Source organism: Guillardia theta (genome assembly GCF_000315625.1).
Source record: "Guillardia theta CCMP2712 unplaced genomic scaffold GUITHscaffold_3, whole genome shotgun sequence".
NCBI lineage: Eukaryota > Cryptophyceae > Pyrenomonadales > Geminigeraceae > Guillardia > Guillardia theta.
The window spans coordinates 1,189,993-1,204,025 of NW_005434671.1; the positions used below are offsets into that span (position 1 = coordinate 1,189,993).

A 14,033-nucleotide genomic window follows, 5' to 3' on the forward strand; every position below is an offset into this window, starting at 1 on the left:
CTCCTCCTCCCTTCCTCGTTTCCCATCAACTGTCTGCCATGGTCGGTCTTCCCATGCGTATCTCCTCAGTAACTAGTTACTGCTGGTACCTTGTGTCGGGACACCCACGGGGGCCGTAAATGTCCTTGGCGTGGGGGTAGGAGAAGGTTGGAAGGGGGGGTACTACGGTAGGGGTTCGGGGTCCACGCCGAGGGGTCACGGTATGGCCAACAAAGTGATGAGTAAAATTTTGGGCCCAGGATCTCACTGACGGTTACGCCGGGCGCGGCCCGGCCCCGGTGCCCGGGGCCGGGGCTCCGACGGTTCCGAGTTTGGTTGGACCGTACCGTTCACTGAGTGGCTGCCCCGTCACCCCGCTGGGCCTCGCACGGTGTTCGTGCGGCAGTCACTGCCAGTGGCAACCGTTGTACGTTTTGAATACTGAGCAGGCGCCGCAGGTGTCTCAGTGCAATGATCGTCAGCTCTACTTCAGCCTCATACTTCTTTACTCGCATGGCCTCTAGAGCTGCGCGAAGTTGACGTAGCGTAGACTTCCAGCGGTCCCTTCACTAACACCATCACCTCCGCCTTGATCGCTTCCGAGGCTGGGATGTCGAAGCGAAGTAGAAGCCCCTGGCAGTGGATCTCAGTGACTGACTTCTCATCAGGTCAGGGCAAAGAGGCGAACCTTCGAGTGAGCAAGAGACTTTCCTTCAGCGTTTCCAGAGTGAACAGCAAGGGGAGCAATGAGAACACTGCCATCGTCCTGCTTGACTAGCTCATGTCCTCGTATCAGAGCCTCTTTGGCCTCTTGCAGACTGCAACAAGGTCAACTGTATGCAACTCTCCTCCCCTCTCACCTGTTGAAGGCCCTTTGAGCCTCTTCAAATCGATCCGCATGTTTGTCCGGGTGCACCCTGAGCGAACATTTGCTGCCAGACTCCCGTCAGCAACTTCTTGCTTCGACGCACATGACAGGAATGAACCGAAACTGTCGCTCAATCGCGGCATGACTTGGTCCCCCTTCCAACAGCAGAGCTTGCAGCTCGATGTAGCTTGCAGAAAGCGCACCATCCTGAATTGCGATACCTTGAGATACCTTCTATGCATGGACAGGGGCTTACAAGAGAGATGTTTGTGTTTTCCTTTGGCCTGTCTGCCTCAATTCGAGCTGCTAGAGCTTCATAAAGCTGTAGAAACATCAGAAATAGATGGAGATTGGAAGAGGTCACCTCATCCAGGTAAACTTTCGATCTGTGTAGAACGTCTACTATCACCACGACGCTCCCAACCTTGAGCTGAACAGCAGAGAATGATTGGGAGCCTTCCTCTCTCCTCCCCTTTCATTACCTGACTAATGATGTCTTGATAGAATGCGTATCCTGCGTTCCTATCCTTCTCCTGCCAGACAATGTTTTCAGCAGAGCGTAGAGCACAACAAACCAAGAACAACCTGAGCCTCGAACACACAGTAGCTGAAGATCACAAGGCTGGGAGGATCGACATCTTCGCCGAAGACAGCTTCCCAACCCTTCATATTGGGACCCTTCCAGTCTTCGAATTTGAACTGCATGTCGGAGTACTTCAAAACCTGCTGACAATCCGCCTCGTCTTGGTGCTTCTCGTTCGTTTCTTCATTCGAAACGTTCTGAGTCAAGTTCTCCTGATCTTCACTGTTGCTCTGTACAGAATTTACAATGTTCTCGATGTTGTCCATGATGTCAGCTTTGCTCGTGAGAGCGTCTTTGCTACATCTCATGTCATCATCTTTCAAAGACAGCTCTTTCAAAACCTGAATCTTGCGTTCACATCTACGGTTTCAAGGTTCATGAATACTGCAGGCATGAGTTTCGCTCCCTCAAGCAAACTCTTGAGCTGCGGCAAAACCTTTCTCCATCGCTTCGTGCTAAGGAGCGCAAAGTCAGAAGACCTCATGATACATACAACATGTCACAAGTTACCCGTCTGTATCCAAGATTGTACAAAACATTGTGCGACTGCTCATAAAAAGTTTGGAGATCCAAAGGAGAGCTGCTGGCTCAGATCCTCCTCCATTCCCCACAACTAGAGTACGAAGAGGGGGCATGATAGCCTCCTCTGCATTCGGTTCCTTGAGCTCGATGTTCAGCAACCGTGTTAAGGACTCTTTGCACTGTTGGATTTCAGGATCGTTCTTCTCACGGTTGGAAGAAAAGATGTGCTGGAAGATGCTGACAATGGCCTTGGACCAAGAGTCAAAACAGCATCGAAAGAATTCCGACAGACCTGCCCTCTCCGTTCAAACTTTTGCGATACAAAACTTCTCTGCAACTGAGAAATTTCTTCTTCCTCGGAATTCCTCTTCTTGGTTTTACTTTGCTCCATAGCAAACAGATACGCAACACGAGTGCGGTCGAACCATTCAAAGACTTCTTCTGGGAGCATCTCCTCCTGTTCTTTCCCACGCTGTGATCTCTTCTGACGAAACTCAACATTCGCCTGTGATTGAAGAATGAATCCGCATTTGTCGACTTTCCATCCTGCTTACCTGCAGAGTCTCTATCCTCTTCTTCTCTTCCCATTGCAGCTCTTTTGGAGACAAGCCGCTCTTTTTTGACTCCTGTTTCCATGCGGGCTGAGGCTTCCTTGGCATTTTCAACCCTTGCCACTTTCGGAGACAACAACTTTGCCACTTTTCTCGCTATCCAGCTGTTCTTTCCTTCACTGCCCGCCTCCACCAGCACAAACCTATCCTGACTCTCTTACGCTTCCTGTGTTTCTGCTCCTACTCTCCTTTCCTTGCCCTCCTTCCCTGCCACTCACGCCGCCCCTCCTCGCATGACGCACGTGAAGTGCATGGAGTGTCGACCGTTATGTGAGGAATGTTCTACAATAACGATATGCAACCACTGTACAGCGATGTAACGGTACATAACGACCCATAAATGTAACTGCCCGTGTCCTCATCCCCCCTCGTTCACTTGCCTCTTTGTGGTGCCCCCTGAGTACCCCCACCCCCACATGTAAATCTATGACGACCAAATACCCTGTGTCTTGACCGTCATTCTTGCTAAGATGTACCCGTATATCTATACCCCTACCCCCATTAAATCCTGCAGGCTTGCCTCCTGCGTTCACCAGAAGTCGCCATGGTGTTGATCGACGTGGAGGAGCGAGGTGAGGGGAGGAGGTGGAACGCGAGGAGGAGGCCGAGGAGAGGAGGGGAAGAGAGCAAGAATATGGGAGCGGGAAGGTTAATGATAGAATGTAGAGAAGTCTAGTGACCTCGTGGAAGGCACCGAACAAGAAGGTGTCAGGGAATGGTGATTTGCTGTTCTTCTCAGATATTGGGATGGTCAAAGGGCATATGGAATTAGCGGAGAGTGTGACTGAGCAGATGAATGAATAAGAGAGAGAGGAGAGAGGAGAACAAGGGCATCGAAAGTTATACTGATGACTCCAAATGCAGAATCGTACGGGACTTTTTCAGACGATGACATAGCTGGACTGAGGAGCGAGGCGTCTCAAAGAGAGGTGACTCTCACTCTTCCTGCATGCTATGAAAGTGACTGCATGTTGATAGATCGCGCGCTCCAACCCCCGCTTCATCGAAGAGCACGAGAAACCTTTTCACTTGCCATGGTTCACCAAGATTATGATCGGCATCGCCGTGCTGGGATTCATGTGCATCGGAACTCTCCTCCTCACCGCATTCTTCTCCGGCAAGTTGGGCATGATGTCTGTGACGCGAGGAGATCTAGCGAAGTTGGCGACCATCTCTGGTGTGCCAGGAGTGCGCAAGTCGAAGCTGCTCAAGGCGGCTCTGAGCGAAGGGAAGTACTGTGAAGAGCATCCTCACTCCAAGGAGTGCCAGGAGCTGAATACGAGCGTGTACGGGACGAGGATCCCCAAGGGAAGGATCAAGAAGACTGTGTTCAAGGGGCTCATCGACTACAACAAGATCAAGAAGATCCCCAGCATTGCTGGTGACTCTCTTGCAAGATAAGAAAGAGAACTTGACATCTTGCCCGTGGGGGTTGTGCGGTTCATGTGGAGATGGTGACGAAAGCTATACACGCGTTTTGAAACATTTTTGGACCTCATTTGGACGTGTGAATTACTAGTTTGATCCTAACCTTAAAGTGCATCGTAAAACTTCCTCCTCCTCCCCTTCATGCTTGTCTTATTCGCTGCCTTCTTTGTCACACCTCTCCTGTTCCTGTTGTGCTCGTGAGCTTGATGTGCGGTAGGTACCCACCTGCTGCATAGCTCTCCAGCATAGCTTTCAATCGAGTCAGGTTGACTAATACTTGGGTTCCATGCTCAAGCTTTGGCTGATAGTAGAGAGACGGTAGATGAGAATTCAAGGTCTCCTCTCCTCGTAGATACTGCTGCCCTGCAGTGCGATATAAATCTCCGAAGGCTTCATTGGTTGACATACAAGCAGGGAGTGATCGCTGACAGGAAGCGAGAGAGAAGGCTGCCAAGCTCGCAAGTCGGGCTTTGATCCAGCGACAGAGTCCCTGCAGCCATCTGGAAGTGAGACAACGAAAGCAGCAGTCAGGTGAGGAGGAACATTAAAGGTCTCGGCAGGAGGGAGGAGCGGTCCTCCAAGTTTGAGCTCTGCTACCCCTCAGCCATGTCCCAGCATCCGAAAGATTTCACCTCATCCTCCTGTGCTGTTTCACCGACGTACCCGCGCATGCCTTGCTCAACCGGATCCTGCAGGCAGAGATCGACATGCCTCACTTGCCATGAGCTCCCAGCATGTGGGCAAGGAAGAGGCGGAGGAGAAAGCAGAGGAAAGGGCATCGAGACTCCAATGCTCTGCAGTACGCAGGCTGCAATCCACCAATCGAACCAGCGTCTCACGCGTCTGAGGACAGCATTAGGGAGCAAAAGAGAAGGAGAGGATGAAGCAGGGGTCGGCAAGAAGAGAGAAAGGAGAGAAAGGAGAGAAAGGAGAGATGAGTAGGTGAAGAGACTAAGGCAACCTCAGCCGGACCCTTGTGAAGGAGGTATAAGACTTGAGGACGAAAGATTGACTGGCTTCTTGTGTGTAGAGTAGCTTCTGGCATGCGACAAGAGAAGAGTGCCAACGGAAGAAGAATCTCATGATGAGGAGTTTGGTCTTTTGTATCATGATCTGCATGTCAATCAGCGAACATTAGCTGAGAAGACTCTTTCTTTGACATATTCGATATGAACTCTCAAGATTGCTCGATTGGATGTTGAGAGTGACCAGAATTGAAACAAGTCCTTTGTCAACCTTTTCGTCCAGGCACGCTGCCTGTGAACAACATTTCAACTTGCAGCCCTCAGCATGTTTCCTTTCGCAAGACCTCTGAGATGCGATCTTTGATGACCGTTGTATTTCCCCAGTCTTGATTTTCCAAGATGCAAGTGCTCTCCACCGCGTCTTCGTCTCTTTTCTGCGGAGCAAATTCTCGATCTTCGCCCTCAGCTCGTACCTTGTCGAGATCTGAGAATTGTTGTCAAGCTATCAGATTTTGGCTCATCTTCTACAGTTGCACCATATCGTCCCATCTCCTGAAGGCGGCTCGTTGATGCTTCTGGTTGCGCCTTTTACGATGAACTGAAAGGACCTGCAGCATGATCAGGAGGAAACTAGAAATGTGAGCAAAAATGACCATCTCTCGGCATGACGACCCGACAATCCACTTTCGAAGGATCTTTGAGAGATTCATCTTCATCTACGCAACACAGTCAACCTCATTCGTGGAGTTTTCTTCAATCAATCTCACTTGCAGACTTTCAAACTCTTGTGCTCTGCTTGCTTCCGTCTCTCTTCTCCAGATACAGAGATGTCGGCTGAGATTCTTCTTTTCGCGCGTATTCTCATGTCGTTTCAACAACTTCATCCTGTTTAGCAAGGTTTTCATGCGAGCGAAGAAGGTGGATTTCAATCTTTGAGATTCCATCCAAGTGTAGACTTGCCGACATCGATCTGTCATGTTGCTAGGACGGGCACGAGGTCCACGTGAGAATTTAAGAAGCGACTGTACGAGAACACGAGATGTGATCTCCAATTCCCGATTGCTGTTGTTACTTGCCTTGCACATGATGTCAGCAATAAGATTCCATTCCCTCACTGCTGAAAACAACAAAAGTGTTTGAGCCGATCTCTCTCTCTTTCTCCTCATTGCCTTCCATTTTATCCACGCATGTCTGAAAAGCCTATAGGAAACCAGGTAAGAAATGTTGTAGAAATGACTCTGGAGGCCTCGTTTTCGTTCAGCATATTTCTGCCACCTGAAGAATGATGTCTGGAACGAACTTATCAAACGCACATATCAGCTGGAGAGGTTACCTCTGCTGTAAGATGTTTACGAACAAGACCAGACTCCAACGAGATTCCCCACCTACAAAACTTTCTTCAGGACAAATATGTTGCCATATCACGATAGCTCTTCATTCCTGGATCGCAGCTCTGCCATTCTGTGGCATTCTAACACGAAGTGAGACAGTAAATGCACACTGGAGATGTGTTGTTGAATCTTCTCCTTCAAGACATGCACTCGTTTGAACTGTTGGGGATTGGTTCGTACTTCACTTTTCACTTGGAACTACCGAGATCGGTGAGAGAGGTGTCACAGAGAAAAGCAATCACCATCTGAATCTTGTCTATATGGCCCAGCCCCTGATCATACAAGTTGGACATAACCTTTCCTCTTTGTTCTTGTGAAATGATCCGTTTCACATCTTGAAGATCCTGAAAGCTGCATTGTTACACCTCCTCGAAGAGATGTCACGTACCGACACATCATGTCTTCTTGCTGCATCCAATGATTCTTCCATCGTCATCAAAGCGGTATGAATCGAGCTTTGCAAATCTTTGATCATAGAGCTCAACTCCAGCACATCTTCAATTTCATTGATGCTCTTGTGGACAGCGTTGGACTGAAGACTTTCAACGAATTCAGAGCGCTGACACTCGAATGAGTCATACATCTGCGACAGCTGAGCACGCAGATCTGCTTGGCTCGACGCTAAAGCTATCAACTCTGATCCCATGAATTCCTCAAAGTCTCTCCCATGAGCGGGCTGACCATTCTTCATCTCCAGCTCTGGTATAGGCCCAGCTGGCAGGCGCTTCAACATTGGTTCTGGTTTCGTGATTTTCTTCTTTGAAAAACCATCCGATTGTGAAGATCTACATGACCTTGAACGTGGTTTGCTGACTTCGTTCCGCATCCAGGCCTGGGGCGCCTGCTTCACAAGAAGTTACTGTCAAGACCAACAAGGCGGCACCGGCTCAATAGGTAGAGTATCATCTCTTCGAACTCATTCTTTCGTCTCAGAAATCTCTTATCACATGATGCCTCTGCCTCTTCTACCTCTTGACCTCAGCCATGCCATGCAAAAAAGTTCCCGCCGCTCGGAACTTGACAAGCTACAAAACCCTTTTATTATCCGAGCCCGCGCGGGCCGCCGATTCGGATGGTCCGGCGATGGCACTGGGTCCGATCCGATCACTCGGCGCGGCGGTCACGCCGTCACATGATTAACCGGCCGGTCCCGGGCCCAGTTGAAGGTTAGTAGATGAGTGCGGCATGCCATTGAAATTGAGTTGACGGTAAAGAAAGATTACACCGTCTTATTTCTCTTCAAAATTGAGGTTCTAAGCTCGTGTTGCGAGTAGTCGCGGACTTCTTGACCGGTACCTGCAGCCCCCCCGGTACTACCTCCACCGAGTACGACCCTCGCTCCCGGATCGGGTTGAAAAGCTCGTGATGCTCCGCAACCCACTCCTGGCTCTTCTGGTGCAAGCTCTCCATGCTCGTCGTCGACGCAACCGTATCCTTGATCCCAAAGCTCTGCAGACTGCATCGCCTGAGTACCTGCTTGCCCTCGTCAGACCCTCGGACTGCTTCGGACATGGCGATGCACTAATATCACCCCGTCGCCTCTGACGCCATGCTTGACGTCCTTGACCAGGTCGTCTTGCAAGCTGCTCCTCCTGTCGACAGCCTTGCTGCCTTGGTTCAAGCTCACATGCAGGTCGATGGGCCTGTCGATGTCTCCGTACGGATCCAGCTGCGCCAGCACCCAAGCACACTCGCTCTCAGCCCCGGGCCCTCACACGCGCAGCAGAGCGCTGCCTTACCTGCTGCCGATGCCTCTCCTCCTTGTCGTCGTCCCGCACGTGCAGCATGAGCATCCGGGAGACGAGGCCGACTTTCTTCTCTACGGAGTGCTCTTTCGAGCTCCTCTCATGCTTGTACTTGAGGTCGTGCCCTAGCCACTCGTTTGTTACTTCACAGTGTCTCACGTACTCGTGATCCGCTGGCTTCACGCCCTCCACCCGCATCCCAAAGTACGTCCTGTACCCCTTGGTGTCCTTGAGGCTCCGCACCTCTATCGTCGCCTCGACCGGTAGCGCCTTCCTCCCCGCCTGCTGGCTCTTGCCGTACAGCAGCATGCTCCCTGCCTCGCTCCGTCCCTCTCCGCGGATGCCCTCCAGCAGTCTGTCACGGTCCGCTGCCTTGGTGGCCGGGCCCAGCAGCTGCCTGTCCTTGCCCTTGTCAGCATCGACGGAGTCCTACAGGCTTGCTCCTCCTGCCTTACCTGAGCGGGAGGCCTGCGTCCGGCACTTGACCGAAGAGCTTCTCGAAGGGCTTGTTGGCGACGAGCAGCATGGGCTCGCCATCGGGGCTTTTCTTGAGGCCGACGGCGAAGGGGGTCTGGGCTCTGAAGTCGGAGCTGGCCTGGATCATGTCGATTTCGCGGAGGAAGCGGAAGTTTGCGTCGGCGATACCTGTTGTCTTTGTCTGCTTTCTTGGAGTTTTCACGTTTGCAGGCTCTTGAGGAAACAGATCGTTCTTTTGCCGTATGTTACGTGTCTGTATCTTGGCAGGCTCGCAACAACGTAGGAGGAAGCGCAGAGGGGGGAGGTCGGTGAGCTGCCATGGAGGCTGCGGGTTCGGATCGCTGTTCTGCGGATCCATTCTTGCAAGAGCAGATCTTGTTTTTCGTCGCTCAGGACAAGGTCTGCTGCTAGGGCGTTTCTTCATATGGTGTCAAATAGAAAATTGTTTTCCTCGACCATATGTCTGAGACCTCACCAAGCAATCTCAGAATCACTTAACTTTTTTCGGACTCGGCATTGAAAAGGCTAGTCAAATCCCCGATCTTTTTTTTTGCGGAGTCGAATCCAGCGGCGCCGCGGCCCGGCCCGGCGGCAGCGTACGGTCCGGGTGCAGCATCACTGAGTGCCGGCGATGCGGCCGAGGGCCGGCACCCAGGCTGGTCCGATCATCCCCGGGCCCGGCATGGACTGAGGTCGACTCAGGAGACCGTCGACGGGGCCGCTGCGCCGACGGGACACTCCGGCCCCGCGGTAAGCTTTGTGCAATGTGAATCATTTGGACTGAGAATTTTCACTAATGGAGCATCAAAGGATGCTTAACCGGTACCTGCAGCCCCCCCGGTACTACCTCCACCGAGTACGACCCTCGCTCCCGGATCGGGTTGAAAAGCTCGCGATGCTCCGCAACCCACTCCTGGCTCTTCTGGTGCAAGCTCTCCATGCTCGTCGTCGACGCAACCGTATCCTTGATCCCAAAGCTCTGCAGACTGCATCGCCTAAGTACCTGCTTGCCCTCGTCAGACCCTCGGACTGCTTCGGACATGGCGATGCACTAATATCACCCCGTCGCCTCTGACGCCATGCTTGACGTCCTTGACCAGGTCGTCTCTGCTCCTCCTGTCGACAGCCTTGCTGCCTTGGTTCAAGCTCACATGCAGGTCGATGGGCCTGTCGATGTCTCCGTACGGATCCAGCTGCGCCAGCACCCAAACACACTCGCTCTCAGCCCCGGGCCCTCACACGCGCAGCAGAGCGCTGCCTTACCTGCTGCCGATGCCTCTCCTCCTTGTCGTCGTCCCGCACGTGCAGCATGAGCATCCGGGAGACGAGGCCGACTTTCTTCTCTACGGAGTGCTCTTTCGAGCTCCTCTCATGCTTGTACTTGAGGTCGTGCCCTAGCCACTCGTTTGATGTTTGACAGTGTCTCACGTACTCGTGATCCGCTGGCTTCACGCCCTCCACCCGCATCCCAAAGTACGTCCTGTACCCCTTGGTGTCCTTGAGGCTCCGCACCTCTATCGTCGCCTCGACCGGTAGCGCCTTCCTCCCCGCCTGCTGGCTCTTGCCGTACAGCAGCATGCTCCCTGCCTCGCTCCGTCCCTCTCCGCGGATGCCCTCCAGCAGTCTGTCACGGTCCGCTGCCTTGGTGGCCGGGCCCAGCAGCTGCCTGTCCTTGCCCTTGTCAGCATCGACGGAGTCCTACAGGCTTGCTCCTCCTGCCTTACCTGAGCGGGAGGCCTGCGTCCGGCACTTGACCGAAGAGCTTCTCGAAGGGCTTGTTGGCGACGAGCAGCATGGGCTCGCCATCGGGGCTTTTCTTGAGGCCGACGGCGAAGGGGGTCTGGGCTCTGTAGTCGGAGCTGGCCTTGGTTCTGTCAACCTCGCAGAGGAAGCGGAAGCTTGCGTTTGCGATTCTAGTAGGCTTGTTCTGCATAGGAGATCTCTGTGCCTGAGTATGCAAACTGCTTGTATGTACATTTCGTGGCGTCAGATTGTTGTCAGCAATGTCTTGTCTCACTTCAGCAGCCTGGAAACGATTGTGATGCACTAGGTGGGATCTTTTAATTGTTTTGGATTCGCAGCATTTTGGGATGATGGATGGAAGAGGAAAGATATCGCCCAAAGACCATTGGGGAGTCACTGACGTGTCCTGTTCTTTCCTGGAATCCCCTCCCCTGCAGTCGCACTGCAGCATGTTTAACAGCTGCCCGGTCTGTCGCTTCGCGTGCTGACGAGTCTCTTGGGCCGTGGGTACACATTTTCACTCATCGGAATAATAAGTTTTTAGTTCAATTTAGTAGTCACCTGTGGCGGGCCCGGCTTCCGGGGTCCGAAAGCCCGGCCAAGAGGGCAAAAGTTGACTCTATATGACTAGGTACGTCTCCCAGGAGCCGTACAACTCATGCCACAAGGCAAACACGAAGAATGCGAGGCTGAACAGCAGCCCCCATGGCAGCTCACCGACCTCCTCCCTCTCCACTCCTTCCAACGTTGTTGCGAGCCTGCCAAGATACAGACACGAGTCGTGAAACAAAAAATTGACCCCCTCCCTATCTCCAAGCCTACCACAACAGCTGACACAAGATTCCGCTTCCTCTGCGAGGTTGACAGAACCAAGGCCAGCTCCGACTTCAGAGCCCAGACCCCCTTCGCCGTCGGCCTCAAGAAAAGCCCCGATGGCGAGCCCATGCTGCTCGTCGCCAACAAGCCCTTCGAGAAGCTCTTCGGGCAAGTGCCGGACGCAGGCCTCCCGCTCAGGTAAGGCAGGAGGAGCAAGCCTGTAGGACTCCGTCGATGCTGACAAGGGCAAGGACAGGCAGCTGCTGGGCCCGGCCACCAAGGCAGCGGACCGTGACAGACTGCTGGAGGGCATCCGCGGAGAGGGAAGGAGCGAGGCAGGGAGCATGCTGCTGTACGGCAAGAGCCAGCAGGCGGGGAGGAAGGCGCTACCGGTCGAGGCGACGATAGAGGTGCGGAGCCTCAAGGACACCAAGGGGTACAGGACGTACTTTGGGATGCGGGTGGAGGGCGTGAAGCCAGCGGATCACGAGTACGTGAGACACTGTCAAACATCAAACGAGTGGCTAGAGCACGACCTCAAGTACAAGCATGAGAGGAGCTCGAAAGAGCACTCCGTAGAGAAGAAAGTCGGCCTCGTCTCCCGGATGCTCATGCTGCACGTGCGGGACGACGACAAGGAGGAGAGGCATCGGCAGCAGGTAAGGCAGCGCTCTGCTGCGCGTGTGAGGGCCCGGGGCTGAGAGCGAGTGTGCTTGGGTGCTGGCGCAGCTGGATCCGTACGGAGACATCGACAGGCCCATCGACCTGCATGTGAGCTTGAACCAAGGCAGCAAGGCTGTCGACAGGAGGAGCAGAGACGACCTGGTCAAGGACGTCAAGCATGGCGTCAGAGGCGACGGGGTGATATTAGTGCATCGCCATGTCCGAAGCAGTCCGAGGGTCTGACGAGGGCAAGCAGGTACTCAGGCGATGCAGTCTGCAGAGCTTTGGGATCAAGGATACGGTTGCGTCGACGACAAGCATGGTGAGCTTGCACCAGAAGAGCCAGGAGTGGGTTGCGGAGCATCGCGAGCTTTTCAACCCGATCCGGGAGCGAGGGTCGTACTCGGTGGAGGTAGTACCGGGGGGGCTGCAGGTACCAGTCAGGACCCTATCCATAGACGATTGCACGTGAAGAAGCATCGTTGTGTCTGCTGATTTGGATCACTTGTTTTCTTAGAAGTGTATTTGTCCTTGCTTTTGTTTTTAAGTACATGATATTATGCTTGCTCTTACAATCTAGAATCCTTTGATTTCCAGTCATAGCTTATCATCATAGATGTTCATGGTTTCTCTTCACATAATGGCACGGCCACCAGCTTCGGAATAGGCAACTTCACTCCCTCGTTATTTGCTGTTCATACTTGTGTTCGACATATACAGAGGATTGGCTTCAAGCAACTTTCCGTAACTGAAATGATGAAGTAGTCAAAACAAAATAAGACAACCTTCAGGTTCATACTTCTCCGGCATCTTGACCGGTACCTGCAGCCCCCCCGGTACTACCTCCACCGAGTACGACCCTCGCTCCCGGATGGGGTTGAAAAGCTCGTGATGCTCCGCGACCCACTCCTGGCTCTTCTGGTCCAGGTTTACCATGCTTGTTGTCGACGCAACCGTATCCTTGATCCCGAAGCTTTCTAAACCGCACCTTCTGAGTACCTGCTTGCCCTCGTCAGACCTTCGGGTTCTCCCGTCAGGCGATCGATGCATATCACCCCGTCGCCTCTGACGCCATGCTTGACGTCCTTGACCAGGTGAAGTTGACCTCTGATGTCGACTGTGCGTTTCCCCTTTTGGGATTTTACCTGGACATCCTTTGCAGAGTCAACTTGCATGTATGGGTCGAACTGCAAGCTCAGCGCTCAGACACTGACATTGCAACGAAATGCGTCACTCACCGCCAGGCGCTCCTTCTTCTCCTTGATGTCGTCCCGCACGTGCTTCATGAGCATCCGGGACGCAAGGCCGACTGTTCTTTCAACTTTATCTTCCATTGACGCTTTGTGAAGCTTGTACTTGAGGTCGTGCTCTAGCCACTCGTTTGATGTTTGACAGTATCGCACATAGAAAAGATCCCTGACTTGAACATTCTTCAACCGCATCCCAAAGTACGTCCTGTACCCCTTGGTGTCCTTGAGGCTCCGCACCTCTATCGTCGCCTCGACCGGTAGCGCCTTCCTCCCCGCCTGCTGGCTCTTGCCGTACAGCAGCATGCTCCCTGCCTCGCTCCTTCCCTCTCCGCGGATGCCCTCCAGCAGTCTGTCACGGTCCGCTGCCTTGGTGGCCGGGCCCAGCAGCTGCCTGTCCTTGCCCTTGTCAGCATCGACGGAGTCCTACAGGCTTGCTCCTCCTGCCTTACCTGAGCGGGAGGCCTGCGTCCGGCACTTGACCGAAGAGCTTCTCGAAGGGCTTGTTGGCGACGAGCAGCATGGGCTCGCCATCGGGGCTTTTCTTGAGGCCGACGGCGAAGGGGGTCTGGGCTCTGTGGTCGTAGCTGGCCTTGGTTCTGTCAACCTCGCAGAGGAAGCGGAAGCTTGCGTGAGTGGTCTTATTGTGTCTGGGCTGATCAGCGAGTTCAATGTCTTCTTGAGGAGGATCGTCTCTCGATCTGTCATGTGCTGGTCCCGTCTGAATCCTTGCAGGCTCGCAACAGCGGAAAAGGGAGCGGAGGGATAAGAAGTCGGTGTACAGCCACGCATCGCTGTCTTGGGCTCCTGTTTTGATCGCCTTATCTCTAGGTTCACAATCGATGCATTCCATAGCGTGTAAAGATTGGCAGCAAAGGAAATACAAGACAGCGGTAAGTAGCACACTAGCTAAGAGAACCAGAGGGAATGGAGTGAGAGTCAAGGGAGGATGATGTGTGCGAGGGGACGGTCCGGAGCAGTAAGAGAGGGGGCGT

The 14,033-nt window shown here is 53.3% G+C and overlaps 6 protein-coding genes across 6 annotated transcripts; 2 read left to right on the plus strand and 4 right to left on the minus strand.

Moving 5' to 3' along the window:
* Nucleotides 1-474: 474 nt before the first annotated feature.
* GUITHDRAFT_100110 (hypothetical protein) lies at nucleotides 475-2,611 on the minus strand (the record flags this gene model as incomplete). Its single annotated transcript, XM_005841559.1, has 12 exons — nucleotides 475-612; nucleotides 668-797; nucleotides 840-911; nucleotides 966-1,054; nucleotides 1,104-1,169; nucleotides 1,212-1,277; nucleotides 1,330-1,380; nucleotides 1,433-1,771; nucleotides 1,816-1,885; nucleotides 1,941-2,200; nucleotides 2,245-2,457; nucleotides 2,507-2,611. 12 exons carry the CDS (start codon nucleotides 2,609-2,611, stop codon nucleotides 475-477), a joined length of 1,599 nt encoding a protein of 532 aa, XP_005841616.1.
* A 496-nt stretch (nucleotides 2,612-3,107) lies between these two features.
* Nucleotides 3,108-4,129, plus strand: GUITHDRAFT_150070 (hypothetical protein; the record flags this gene model as incomplete). Its single annotated transcript, XM_005841560.1, has 3 exons — nucleotides 3,108-3,135; nucleotides 3,428-3,492; nucleotides 3,542-4,129. 3 exons carry the CDS (start codon nucleotides 3,108-3,110, stop codon nucleotides 3,962-3,964), a joined length of 516 nt encoding a protein of 171 aa, XP_005841617.1. The 3' UTR covers nucleotides 3,965-4,129.
* An 813-nt stretch (nucleotides 4,130-4,942) lies between these two features.
* On the minus strand, nucleotides 4,943-8,927 carry GUITHDRAFT_100112 (hypothetical protein; the record flags this gene model as incomplete). Its single annotated transcript, XM_005841561.1, has 14 exons — nucleotides 4,943-5,104; nucleotides 5,201-5,248; nucleotides 5,301-5,390; nucleotides 5,493-5,564; nucleotides 5,610-5,672; nucleotides 5,724-6,156; nucleotides 6,290-6,341; nucleotides 6,382-6,427; nucleotides 6,590-6,691; nucleotides 6,736-7,188; nucleotides 7,644-7,820; nucleotides 7,879-8,016; nucleotides 8,087-8,489; nucleotides 8,548-8,927. The coding sequence occupies 14 exons, from the start codon at nucleotides 8,925-8,927 to the stop codon at nucleotides 4,943-4,945; spliced, it is 2,619 nt and encodes an 872-aa protein (XP_005841618.1).
* A 435-nt stretch (nucleotides 8,928-9,362) lies between these two features.
* Nucleotides 9,363-10,778, minus strand: GUITHDRAFT_150068 (hypothetical protein; the record flags this gene model as incomplete). Its single annotated transcript, XM_005841562.1, has 4 exons — nucleotides 10,294-10,778; nucleotides 9,833-10,235; nucleotides 9,658-9,762; nucleotides 9,363-9,572 (listed from the first exon to the last, which is right to left on the minus strand). Exons 1-4 carry the CDS (start codon nucleotides 10,761-10,763, stop codon nucleotides 9,363-9,365), a joined length of 1,188 nt encoding a protein of 395 aa, XP_005841619.1. The 5' UTR covers nucleotides 10,764-10,778.
* A 721-nt stretch (nucleotides 10,779-11,499) lies between these two features.
* On the plus strand, nucleotides 11,500-12,228 carry GUITHDRAFT_150072 (hypothetical protein; the record flags this gene model as incomplete). Its single annotated transcript, XM_005841563.1, has 1 exon — nucleotides 11,500-12,228. A coding segment is annotated over exon 1 (220 nt), but the record flags the coding sequence as incomplete, so codon positions are not given.
* A 328-nt stretch (nucleotides 12,229-12,556) lies between these two features.
* GUITHDRAFT_100115 (hypothetical protein) lies at nucleotides 12,557-13,891 on the minus strand (the record flags this gene model as incomplete). The annotated part of the gene is made up of 4 exons (XM_005841564.1): nucleotides 12,557-12,790; nucleotides 12,847-12,978; nucleotides 13,030-13,432; nucleotides 13,491-13,891. 4 exons carry the CDS (start codon nucleotides 13,889-13,891, stop codon nucleotides 12,557-12,559), a joined length of 1,170 nt encoding a protein of 389 aa, XP_005841621.1.
* Nucleotides 13,892-14,033: the final 142 nt, after the last annotated feature.